Source organism: Protopterus annectens, chromosome 8.part0 (genome assembly GCF_019279795.1).
Source record: "Protopterus annectens isolate FY-2018-M chromosome 8.part0, PAN1.0, whole genome shotgun sequence".
In the NCBI taxonomy this organism is placed as follows: Eukaryota; Metazoa; Chordata; order Ceratodontiformes; family Protopteridae; genus Protopterus; species Protopterus annectens.
In genome coordinates, this window is record NC_056741.1 from 422,100,157 (window position 1) to 422,113,879 (window position 13,723).

The 13,723-nt window shown below is 41.3% G+C and overlaps 1 protein-coding gene across 1 annotated transcript in view; it reads left to right on the forward strand.

Annotated features, from left to right (window-relative positions):
• MRPL9 (mitochondrial ribosomal protein L9) overlaps positions 1-13,723 on the forward strand; it is a 341,838-nt gene that overhangs the window by 104,742 nt on the left and 223,373 nt on the right. The window contains exon 3 of the mRNA XM_044079205.1: positions 10,052-10,176. Coding sequence (XP_043935140.1) covers positions 10,052-10,176 — 125 coding nt within the window. The remainder of the gene's footprint in view (positions 1-10,051; positions 10,177-13,723) is intronic.

Below are 13,723 nucleotides of genomic sequence, written 5' to 3' on the forward strand. Positions count from 1 at the left end.
TAGAATAAGTTAGTTTAATCAGGCTACTAACAAGCAGTAATAAATGCAGCAGAATAAATGCAATAAAGTAGGAAGAAACACAAATACAGTAAAATCAGATGAATAAAGTGCATTTTTTAGAACGGAGGCACATGGACATTGTGGATATCCCGACCACACAGGAGTGACACGGATGACACATGAAGGACACCAAGGATGTCCACACAACGAGACACACAGAGACTGAGCCACAGACTGAAATGGACGGCACACAGGAGAACCGACCCCAGGAGACACGAGGAAGGTGGAACGACAGGAGGACCAGAATCCCAGCCCCAGGAGGCACAAGGACGACCAGGAGGATAACGACAGACCACAGCACATGGAGAATGGAGAATGGACAGCAGAGATGGCACGTTTATACCTAGTTTAGTGAGTTTATCTATAATTCTAGAGTGGGGGATGGTGTCAAAAGCCTTGGCGAGATCTAGATGGGCTGTGTGAACCACCTTACCCTCGTATATGGCTTTGGTGAATGCTTCAAAAAAGTCAATCAGGTTTAGGAGACATGATCTGTCTTTTACAAACCCGAACTGAGTGGAGTCCAGAGTTTGGAGATTACCAATGTCATTGTTTATAAGTTCCATGATGATAATTTCCATGGCCTTGCAGACCAGGATTGTTAGGCTAATGGGGCGGTAGTTCCCGGGGTCAGTGGTGACTCCCACTTTGTGGAGTGGGATAACCATTGCTGTGTGCCATTCACTGGGCACAAAGCTTGAGGTGAGGCTCTGATTGAACATGGTGCTTAGATGGGGTGGCATTTCATTCTGTAGTTTTTGTAGAATGCAGCCTGGAATGTTGTCAGGTCCCATGGATGCTGTGTTCTTGGCTTTGGAGAATGTGGTTTTTACCTGTGGAGCCATGATTACAGGAACTTTGCATTCTTCCGGTATAGAGATGGGCCATTTATGGGGTGGGGTGGTGGTGGGTGGGGTAAAGTTAGCACTGAACCAATCTGCCATGATGTTGGCAATATCCGTTCGTTCTGTATATTTAGTGCCTTTGTGCTGTAACTCGGAGCAGATCTGAGTGTTGCCATTGAGATTCTTGACAAAGCTATAGAATGCTTTGTGGCTGTCTTTAGAATCAGTGGTGATTTTGTTTTCATAACTAGCTTTGGAGGATTTTATGAGGGATCTTGGCTTTTTACTGAGGCTGACCAGGGAGTTCTTCCAATCATGGGATTTTACTCTCTCTCTTGCAACTGTTTCTTTCTTTTGTTGTAGAGCTTGTTTATGGCAGGGGACCACCTGATTGGCTTCCTTTTTTTGGAGGATAGCATCTTGGTTCTGTTAGGGATAGCGTGATCCATGCACTCGTGTAAGTGCTTTATAAATTGCATTTGTGTAGGATTCAGCAGTCGTGCCTCTATTGTCCATTTGCATGGGTGTCGTGAAGTTTGCCACTTCTGTATTAAGAAGCGTGAAGTTGGCTTTGGAGAAATTTTTTACTGTGGTTTCCTTAATGGGGGGTTGGTGGCAGAATTTGGATGTCTAGGCTTATTAGCTTGTGGTCGGATATGACCAACGGGGAATTGACCTCTGGTGTGGAACACCGGTCGCCCATCTTGGTAATGACCAGGTGTAGGATATTGCTGCCATGGTGGAGGTGTGTATAAGTTGATCCAAGGCATTGGAATTTATGAATTCCAGAAAACATTGAGCAAAAGAGTTGGTTCATGAGTAGTTTTCCCAGTTAATGGTTGGGTTGTTGAAATCTCCCATTATTAGGGTGTTGGGTTGTACCCTAATATTTTGCAGTCTATTAAGAAATGAGGAGTGGGAATCCTGGGGCATGGTGTGGGATCTGTAGCAAGTTACAATTTGGATTGCGGTCTTGCCCAGATTTAGTTGCACTTGGATAATCTCGGATGCTGAGCAACTAGTCTGGAGTTGTGGATCTCCTTAGTGAATATGGACACGCCTCCACCTTTAGTGTTTCATTCTGGGTTAGGTGGCCGAAAGGTGTGCTATTAATTATAGCCTGGTAATAGAGGGGTGCTCTCTGGAGTCTTGAACCAGGTCTCTATCATTGCACAGATGTTCTCCATTTTAAGGAGTGCTTCGAGTGACTGCATTTTGAGGTTTAGACTTCTAGCATTGAGTAGCATTACCCTCAGATTTTGCTTGCTTGTACTTGTTACGGTGGTGAATTTGTCATTTGAAATTAGCCTAAGACACTATAGGGGTGGCAAGGGCCTTAGCCAGTATCCGGAATCCCAAGGGTGACTGGTGCAAGCCATCTCTGGCAAAGCATCGTGGTCTGTCGATCATGTCATCCCAGGCAGACAGATACTGGATCCTCATAGAATGACTCCAGAAGCTTAGCCAATTGTTGAAGTTAATCATTTTTTTCTTGTACTGTGGTATTGTTCTGGGTGATGGCAGGATGCTGCTCATGGCTAGGGTCATACCTGCCTGGGCTACAAGATCGGAGGTCTCCTCCATATCGCTCTTCATGTAGTCCAGGGATGTATGTCTCAGGTCATTCACACCCACATGGACAATGACACAGTCATATTTGTACTTGTTGTGGAGTAACCTGAGTGCGTGCGTTATTTGGCGGATCCTGGCACCCGACCACAGCTGACAGTAACTGTCTCCTTTTTTAGCCTGGTGAGTGGAACATCAGTGTGCCTAACTATAGAGTCACCGATGACCTAGAGTGTTGGGTATGTTGTTATGTTTTATGGGCTGTGGTTGAGTGGCACACTGAGTTTGTGGGTTATGTGTCAGTTGGGTTTGGTTGGGGAGTGGCGGCTGCATGCATTTCTGCTTTGGAGGCTTTTGTTCTTGAGCAAATTTTTATTGAGAGCCTCCAATAATGTAGGTGTGTGTTTTGTGTTGCTATGTGCTTGTTTTGGTGGTGTAGGTTTTCAGAGACTATATGATGAGTGTGGTGTGGTGCAAGTGTTTACCTTCTCCTCTTGACGGTCTTGTCCAGTCTTGGGTGAAGAGAGCTTTGCTTCCAGTTTGGCTATATAAGTGCATCTCTCACAGCTTGTAGTGTTGGGTGGTAGGAGGCGAGGGTTGTCCGTGTACGTGAGGTAATTGCTGCATTGCCTCAAGATGCCCATATTCATCAGGTAGACAGGAGAAAACACTGGGAACTGACCCTTAGACATGCCTGGATAGGTGCTTATTTATTAAGTACTAAAAACTGTTTTCCTCTAGGCAAGTGAGGAAAGTTGGGTGCTGTAGTAATTTGTAGCTTATTTAGTGCTTGCAATGAGTTCTGAACAAGTGCTGAGCTCAAAGAAACAGATTTGGGTGTTAAAACTAAAAAACTGACTAGTTCTAAGGGAAAATTTGAAGAGCAGACTTTATGGCACCAGGAATAGTTTAACCCTAGTTAGCATCGATGCATAAAGTGTATTTTTTTTAATATAACACGAGCAAATGAGCAAACTGATTTAAACAAATTAACCAATAAAAACCTAAAAAATGAGCCCCGTTCCAGCAGTCTTCGATCAGACAAGTTCTAACTGCACACTCCTGCCACTAGGGTGCAGGGGAACCTTCTCCAAAAAAAGATTGTCTGGATTAGTGCTCATGTTATACAGAGAAAGCAAGTAGGTCTGAATTTAGTCTATGCTACAGCAAACAAGGCATACCAATTTCAGAAACAAACAGTTCAAATAAGCAGGCACAATAAGCCTTTAACCAGAAACTCCCAGCTCAGAAGGGCAGAATCTACCCTCTCCTCCCACAAGAGTGCATACCACACCTTCTTAATGTAAAATAACTGGCTCCAAAGCCCAAGTGCTTAAACCAGAACTAATACACTATTAGAATAACAAATTCTAAGCCTTCAGTCAACAACTCCCAACTTAGAAGGATGTAAGCTACCTGTCCTGCCACAACAGTGCAGACCACAAACCTTCTTAATGTGAAACAACTGGTCTGAAGCCCAAATGCTTCAACCAAAGGCTTAGAATAAGTTAGTTTAATCAGGCTACTAACAAGCAGTAATAAATGCAGCAGAATAAATGCAATAAAGTAGGAAGAAACACAAATACAGTAAAATCAGATGAATAAAGTGCATTTTTTATATACAACACTAGAAAACAGGCAAACCAATTTAAACAAATTAACCAGTAAAAAGGCTCAAAACAGAGCCCTGTTATAGCAGTCTTCAATCAGACAAGTTCTAGCTTGCACACTCCTGCCACTAGGGTGCAGGAGAACCTTCTCCAAAATGGATTAGTGCTCAAGTTATACAAACAAAGCTAGATTCAGCATGCCTGAATCTAGTCTATGCTACAGCAAACAAGGCGCACCAATTTCAGAAAGAAACTGTTAAAATAAGCAGGCACAGTAATTCTTTAACCAGAAATTCTCAGCTCAGAAGGGGAGAATCTAATCTCTCCTCCCACAAGAGTGCAGACCACAAACCTTCTTAATGTAAAATAACTGGCCTGAAGCCCAAGTGCTTAAACCAAAAGTAATACACTTTTAGAATAACAGACACTGAGCCTTCAATCAGCAATTCCCAATTTAGAAGGATGTAAGCTACCTGTCTTGCCACAACAGTGCAGTCCACAAACTGTAATGTAAAACAGCTGGTCTGAAGCCCAAGTGCTTAAACCAAAAGGCATAGAGAAACGGTTACAATTTAATCAGGCTACTACCAGGCAGTAGTAAATGCAGCAGAATAAATACAATTGAGTACTTTTAAGAGGCAAAAGCAAAATAAAGTGCAATTTTTTTAGTAAAGTGCAAGGATATATAAATATATATATATCATACATACATACATACATGTGTGTGTGTGTGCATGCATCTTAACCTTAAAAATAAACACAAAATTGGTAATAATTGGAGGGGCCCTTTCTTCACTGATGCATCACCCAGGAGTTGGTTATATTAAGTAGGTGGTGAGTGGGTAGAGCCCACATGTTGTTTTTAGGTATGTGCACCTCCAAGCAGATTCATCCCAGGGGTGCTGGAGGTCTTTGAAATTTTGTTGCAGTTGAGTACAATTTTAGTAACTTCAAGGGCCACATTTTTTCAGTGAGTTTAGGTACACCTGTGTGTCTGTGCGTGCACCTAGACCAGTGAGAACAGAGGAAATGCAGTTATACTTGTCTCCCCCCCCCCCCCTTCATGTACTCGTATGATTCATACACAAAGAAACCAGTGTGATTAGGGGAAATAAACTGTTCTTTGTTTTTTTTACCAGGTAAGTTGGCCATTTCCTAGACCCACTTTCACCCACAACCCAGGATCATTAAGCACATTGCATGAAGCAATACCTTCCCCAGATACAGTGCACAAAAAGGTAAGACAGAGAGGGGAAAACAGAGACTGCCTTGTACCAAACACAATTAAGCTCCTTTGTCACCAAGAAGCTTTTGGCCTTGGTCAAAGTGTTAGGAGCAGCACACTAAAGATGTGCATGCTTCAACTAAGACTTCTATAGACCCTTTGTGTCACCATTCTAGCTTTTCTGCCGTTGAGCTACTCAGTCTGGTGAGAACTGGCCAAGGTTTTGAAGCTTCATTTCTCCCTTCCTTACACTATTCACACACCAATAGCCCACTGCTCCTCTAAGGCTTTTGAGGATCTACTGTCCGCTTCTGCTGTTCCTTTGTTGGGCAGGTAAGTTGCCTACATGGAAAAAGCTTACATTTTCAAACTATTGTTGCTGTTTATCATTTTCCTCTTCAGCAAAAGTATTTTAAGCTAGGAGTTTTGTGTTTTTGAATAGACTGTCACAGCATTAAGTCATACTTGTAAATGGGAGAGCTCTCTTTTCCTGTCAATTTAAAAGTTCTATGAGGTAACTGAAAGTATTTTTTTTTCCTGTGGAGAAATAGTTTGTTTGTGGGGCTGGCAAAGTGCATCATAGTGCTTTTATTGTATTTTTATGTCAGAAAAGTGACGTTTTTAAAGTTACAGTTTTTACCAGCATTTGTTCTTATCTTTCTTAGGAAATAAGTCAACATTTTCGGTTTGACCATGAAACAAACTACCAGTCCCACAGCTGGTCCTTCTTCTAGATACAGAAAGTTAAGCAAACAGCCTTGGCCACAACAGCAGGCTAGCAGTTTGCTTCAGCTGCTGGTGGGTGACTCTGCTGAAGCCATTTGAGTTCCTCAGACCACTCACCTTTTACCCCAATTTCCTGTAGTGTAGCACCCATAGCCTGTGTGGACCGGGGGTTAGCTATGTCCTTTGTGGCTGTTGGTTCCCCTCATTGATCAAGGGAGAGTCACTGTTGAAGAAGGTTTCCTTGTTGTGTCAGAATGCTGTGTCCATCCCTGGGGAAGCTGCCGCTGCTATTGTTAACAAGGTTGGCCCCATTTTCCTTGTCAAAAAGAAACAGAAAACTAAGCGTGCATCTACTCCTCATCATCTTTCTTTGGCCAGGAGTAGTTTATTGAATCTGGCTTGGGGTTTAATTTAAGCTATTGATCCTTCTTATAAAGTAGTTTCTGAAGAAATTCAAGGTTATGTATCTGAACATGAAGGTGAGGTGACACAGAAATCTGAAGAGAAAATAAAAGATTTTGATCCAGACTCCTAGAAGCGCTCAGGTTCTGATTCTGCCTATGGGGGAATTCTCTTTCTCTGGGACTGTTGCTAGAATCTGCCAGTGTTTTTAGTGGGAGAACACTGAGGTTTCTTAGTCCCTCAGAAAATACTTTGAGTTTTTCCAGGAGGATTGTCTAGAACCTACACCCATTTCTCCTGTTCTTTCTGCATTAAATAATGTGGGTCACTACCTGCAATTTTCCTGATAGTCAACCAGCTACCCCTAAAAAGTCATAATAAGATGTATTAAGTTTCTCAGTCTTTTAAATTTTGATACGCTATTCCCAAATCTGATCCAGCAGTTGTAGCTTTAGTTGATCTCCGTGCTGCTAAGCACTTCATTAATTCCAGTCCTCCTACTATTTTCTCCATACTTATCAGTAATTTCCCCATCCTTATCAGAAAAAGTGTATAATTCTGAATTGTCAGGCTCAGTTATTAAAGTTTCTTCTGATTAATTGTGAAGGTATGAGGGATGTTTTATCTGCATTTTCTAGTGAGGATAACCTGCTTTAAATAATTTAGTTTCTACTGTTGCATGGGTCATTACTGCTTGTTTTACAGTGTGTGTGTGACTCTGTTGATACTACTTTGAAGGATGTAGCCACTGTTATTGTTTTGAGGAGGTTTGCATGGCTGCATTCTTAGAACCTCCCAGAAGTTAAAAATGAGACTGAAATTTACCTTTAGATATAGATTGTGTTTTGCCCCTCTGCTGCAGAGGTGATCAAAAAGTATAATGAAAGGGAATTTCAGCCCCCCTTTTCCAAATTTACTGAGGCAATATCTAACTTCTCATCCAGTTTTGACACAAAGCAGAATAAACAGTCTCAACAAAAAATCGAGTAAACAGAAGTTTAAGATGGCATGGCAAGAGGGGTCCAAAATGAAGCCTCCAACCTCCCAAAACCAAGAACAGTTCAAGCCTGAATGACTCTTCAATTTACCTTGTGACCCTCCCCCTCCAACCTTGGCCCTTTTTTCTTCCAGAAAGTCTGAATCTCCATTCTTTTTTGTCTTTGGCAACAGATAGTTTCAGACAAATGTGTTCTAGAAGTCAAGGAAATTCTTCCTTTCATTGGTTTATTCTTCATCCTCCAGATTAGACTGTCTTGTTTCCAAACACTAATGGAAGCAAGAAAGTCTGCTACTGTAAAATCATATATTAGCAAATGGAAAAGGTTTTCTAGTTGGTGCCAACAGCATAACCAGCTCCCATTCAGGGCTAGTTGTTCTCTACATTTACAGTATTTGTGCGAGTTACTATCATGTGGCTTTTATTACTCTTATCAGGGTTAATTTGTCTGCCATTTCAGCATGTCCGTACATAGAGCCTCCTCTTTCAATGCAGTCGTATGTTAAAATGTTTGTGAAAAGGGGTTTTGCTTAAGTGGCCTCCAAGAAAACTAGTAGTACCCTCCCTGGGATCTTACTTTTGTGTTATAGAAGCTAGCAGTTGCTCCATTTGAACCAGCTAGTCTGGCTCACTTGAGGTTCTTAACATGGAAAAGTTTTACTGATTATTTTGCAAGCATTTATGGTGAGTCAACCATATCACATTTTATACAGAGATCAGTTTCTTTGAGAACCGATTCTTATATGCATAAGTGGTATCCGAGTTTACTTTAAGCCAAACTATCCATCTTCCCGTTTTCTTTCCTAAACCTAAAAATGAGAAAGAAAGGCTACTTTATACATTGGATGTTCATAGGCAACTCTGGTACTATCTTGACAGAACTAAATTTTTTTTAGATCTTCAGCTCAGTTGTTCATTTTTTATGATGATAAGAAGGGGACAACCTGTGTCCAAACAGATTATTTCCAAATGGTTGTGTCTAAAGCTGTTAACTTTTGGTATACTTGCCATAGTAAGACTATTCCATATAGGGTCAAGGCTCACTCTGCCATGGCCTTGACTTCATCTGTGGCCTTTTAGAAAGAGTTGTTTTCTAGAAGTTGCTACTTGGTCCTCTGTACATGGTTTCACAAAACACTGTAAGCTTGATCCCATTTTTTTTTAGGTCCAGAGCAGGCTTTGCCGGGACCATTCTTCAAGTCCTGGACTCCTCTGCTACCTTCCAAATGTAATAAACTTGGATAATCTACCCACATAACCAGGACTACTAAAGCAGTGATCAGTATGAAGAACATAGTACCGTTGGGTAAGTAAATGATCACTGTTGCAGCAGCCACTCTCTCCCTCCAACCCCTTTGATATATTTTTTTTTTTTTTTTTTTTATGTCAGGGTGTGGACATTTTTTTTTGTTCCTAGCATTGTCCTTTCAGGGCTCATCCTCTCTCTCTTTCCATTGGCAGGAATGCTCTAAATGGCTCGGCGCCCACACTTGTCTTTTAGTCAGCCCAGCTTGAGCTGTCTGACAGTTTGGGGATGTGGAAGGGGCCCTGAAGCTTTGGAAGCTGGCCAGCTGCTATATCCTTGGCAAGATATAACCTATATAGCTATAACTGCAACAGTTATATGAACATGTACTGTTAAAGTTAAGTTTACTTACACAAGTTTACTGTATGAATTGTTTACTGTGACAGCACCCTAGACAAACCAATCTAAAATCACCTTCAGAAAGGGTACAAGTACTTGGTAGCTGTATCTCACCAGCTAAGTTTCAGGGGTGGAAAGAAAGAGTTCATACCTTACTTAGCTGACCTTCTCTTAAAAGGGATTTTTTGCTGTATGAGATGGTGTAGGATTTGCATGTGGTGATAAGCACTTAATGCTAAATGGCAAAGCATTTTTGAATTTTTGGTTCTTGCCTCAAAATAATTTTGTAGTTTTATTTAAACAGGTGTGCATGAAAGGGTGAAAGATAAATCTAGACAATTTTGTGTTGTAACATTAGATTATTTAAATGCAATAAATTTTCATAATGAAAAATATGTAACAAAACAATGTGTTGAGTGAATGTGGGAGGGAATGGAAGTAGTGGGGTGCACAGTTTTGTATCAGGATTAAACAGAACAAAAATAAATGAGTAATGGAACTGATTAAAAACTGACAGCCAGTATATCCTTGAGTTTAATAGTTTGTCAATGTGGTTGTGTTAAATGGAGATGGTTGTGTTAAATGGAGGTGTGGTGTGATGCATTTGTAGTTGTCGGAATGAGTAACTGTGTCACGAAAGTGTGCTGTATTTTTACTGGTTGGATAATGGTCATAAAATATTTTTTTTGTTGAATAGTAGTAGTTTTATTTTATTTTTTTAACTTGCTAAAAGCAACAGTTGAGTTGCCAGTAACTTCATAGTGAGCATGTAAAGAAATAAAGCTGTTTGCATTTTAACTTTGTGGGGTAGATCTGTATTTCTAGAAGACTGTGATCTGTTAAATATAAATTAGTACAATATTTAAAATATTTCCCGTTCACTGATTTGGGTGAGCTGTATGCAGCAACAGATTTTGGACAAAGTAGTTCAGATAAGAGATAACTGAAACCATTACATTTTTTTTCTTCTAGGATTGGGCATTCGAGGTGATACCGTCTTTGTAAGAAAATCTTTGGGTCGCAACAAACTTCTTCCACAGGGTTTGGCAGTGTATCCTTCTCCAGAAAATAAGAAAATGTTTGAGGAAGAGAGAAAGGTAAGTTACTTAGAATGGGATAAGAGGCTGAATTTGATTTTAAAGGACTACAGACTAGCATTCACTGGTTGTTCAAAATACAAATGGCTTTGCAGTGCCATTAGAGAGGTTTTTTTTGATATGATAGAGCAGTGGGAATAATTAATAATTACTGCACTGTTTTGCAGTGCTTGAAACTTTTAAAAACCCTATTAGCCTTTACTCGAGTATGGTGTGATCATGTGCGAGTATATGAAGATCTGTTCTTTGTTGTACATTTAGGCACCTTCCCTGCTGTTTTGCTCAGAGGAGGCACTGATAATACCTACAGAATCTCCAAGGAAGTATAGGGGTGCATGTTTTGGGAATCATTTGATTTATCATAAGCTTACTAGCCAGAGATTATTTATTTGAAACGGGCTAAACAGTGCTGCATCAAAATGTTGAAGTGGCAGTAGCCCTAGTGGAATGAGGCCTAATCCCAGGATACCCTATCCTTATGGAAAATCAAAATGGCTCTACTGCCATCAAATTAGGCAGAACCCTGCAAATTTTTTTTGCTGTACTCCAAAATAAAAATCTCTTCCATTTGTTGATGTACCACATGACAGTTGTGTTGTCTAGAAAAGTGTTGAGGAGAGATAAAAAAAATTGGTCTCCACGTGTTCCCCCCCTAGACTGATCATAAGATTAGGATATGTGTCCACCCAGGCCAATTTCTACTAAACTTCGGGTGGCTGGCTGCACAAAAAAATCTTTAACAGTTTTGCATAGACTTAGCTTTGTCCTCCATTTTCTTTTAAAACTGCTACCCCACTTGTTCAGACACATGAACCAAATCAAAGGAGATAATTCTGATATTTAACTGAAAAACTTCAACTCAATTCCCATGGAGTGAGGAAGAAGTATACTTTCTTTTCCCACCTATCCAAAGCCTACCTATCAGGCTTAACAGAGCAGAGCAAAGAGTCAGGGTTCAGGCAGAGGGAGAGGCTCTAACTGGAAGAGAGGGAAGAGAGGAAGAACAGTGACCTGCCCCCCCCCTGGCCCTCTACCTCCTGAGAGGCACATCCTGTAACAGTAAAGTTCCTGCTGAGACTCTCCATGAAAACCTGGCAAAACCTCTGGCTCCACTGCCATAATTGCAAACTCCCAAACACTAACCTGGCACAGTCTAACCTCCTCTTAATAGACAAGCGTATACACAAGGTATGGAGGTATGAGGTATCTCTCTGTCACAAGAAATACAGTTATTCACTCTTTTTTTCACTTTTTCCAAAAAAAATACAAAAAAAAGAAAAATGTTCAAACGTCAATAGCCAACTCTTAGCCGGTCTGAAACTCCCCGGGAAATATTATTTTTATTAACAAACGCCAACCGAAACCTGCTTTGCATCGGACCATCATGGAAAAGACTGAGGATAGAGATGATGGTTGGTCATGCGATTATAGCCCCTGACCCACTGGCGCCTGTCCAATGCGCCCTGACCGACGTCAGCCTTATACTCTGGTATTCGGGCCGACTGGACGCGGACTATACCCCAATAGTAAGGACTGCAGCAATGGAAAACGAAGAACATCTTGTATATTTTTAATTTTATATATCTTCTCTCTGGTCTGACGACCACCATTAAAAATAAAACAAACACAGGAGTGACAGAGGTCATAGACATGTGCAGTGTGGCTGTGGCAGAGAAAAAGTTCATTCACAAACTTTGCTGAAATGTTGTTTGGTTGTCATTTGTGAGAAAATTATCCTCAGCTAATTGGGTTGTGAAGGGGGTGACCTGTGACTGCAGTGTGTGACATCCCTAAGTCTCTTTGGCTCAGAGAATGGGGTCACCCTCTCCTCCAGTGTGTGTTTGATTTTTTTCTTGGAGGCATCTGTACTCTGGGATGCACATGCCCTGTGCTGGTACATAGTGTGGATATCATGCCAGTTGATAAGTTCAACTAGTTCTGCACCTTCTAGTTTGTTTTGCTACTTAGACAGTTGGCTCTTGATATTTAGGTATATTAGTGAAAACTTCCATAGTCTGATGCTTAGAAGCATTTCAACAAAGTGTCCTTGTGGCCATCAAGTTATGCACCAAGGCTTTCATAGGTATTGGTTGTACTGACTTGGGAAGGAACATAATGTAGAACACTGCCATAAGTGCCAGTAGTTCTTTTAGAAAAACCTCATGACCTTGCCCTACTTGCCAGAAGCATCATGATGGTTAAAGGTTCCTAAAGGGGGACAGACTCAGCAGTCTCTCTCCTGCAGTCCCATGTCTCCGTGAGAGCAGGGTAGGCCACATGCTAATCCGTCCTTCACATAGGCTCCTGTTGTCCCTGCAAGTGCCGAGCTTACCCTCTGTTAGTGGTCTCTTAAATTTCAGCTCCATTTCATTTTGACAGTAGAGAAGGGGGCACAAAGAAGGTGCCCTTCTTGCACGCATACTCAAGAGGAGACCACCTGGAGTGCAGTCCCACTAGCCTTCCAGTTTCCCTATTAGAGTTTATTGCTAAAGGGCCTAATACTTGCTACTTTGCTGTCTTTGGGATGCACACTCCTTAGTAGATACTTGCTGCCTGTTGATAGGGAATGTACCTGTTTGTTTTTGTTTACTGTTAACACTAAAACAAATGAAGCTTTGATATGTTGGGGTTGTTTGGGAAATTTCCTCCTCCCCCCTCTTCTTTTTTGAATTGTTTGGGGACCTGAAGGCCACTAACCTGCTGACAGATAAAGGCACTGAGCTGTGTCCCAACCATGCGTCTTTCGAGAGAGGTTTAGGATCTTTAAGCGTATGTGGTTCTCTTTAGACAAGTCTGTGGTCACCATTCATTCTTTTTTGTGCAAACACTTGAATGTATATCTTGAGAGGGATGCAGAGGAGCTCTTGAGCCATTCCCAAATTCTTTTAGTTAAGGATGTCTGTAGTGTTACCTGGAAACCTTAAACCATTCCTTTCCAGCCTTTAAGAATATTAATGCTCTTTACAGGTCTCTAGCTAATTGAAATTAGTCCTTAAACAGGCATCGCTTTTATGCAGTTTCTTTGGTGCAATACATAACTGAGACTACAGCATTTTTCCACCTTGCAGTCAAGAGAGTGAGAGACTGTTTAGAGCTCTAGACGGGTATGAAAAGACAGAGTAGTCACGTGACACAGGGGAATCATCTACCAGTTGCCCAAATTCCAGTCCTTCCTAATGGATGAGGCACTGGCAAAGCTTTCTGACCTCTCTGAACTTAAGAGGAAGTTAATGCACTATTTGTGGCTTGCTCTTTATGTAGGTACTATAATTTTGATCATGCTGCCTCTGTAGAAAGAACTGCAGACTCTAGTATGTGCTTGTAGTAAATGGAGCGTCTGAAGCTGCCCTTGAAGGGCAAGCTCACATGCACTATACTGGATGCACATTTTGGGGAGGGTTGCTTTTTTTGTTTTTGTTTGAGCCAGGCCTTTCAGTATTGTAGATTTCTTGATGAAAAACCAGGCAGTCACTAATATAAGGGTCCTTTATGAGTCTCTGGCCCCTCCTTCTGCTTCCTGTTCCAGAGCTTGCCAACCCAGAAGAGG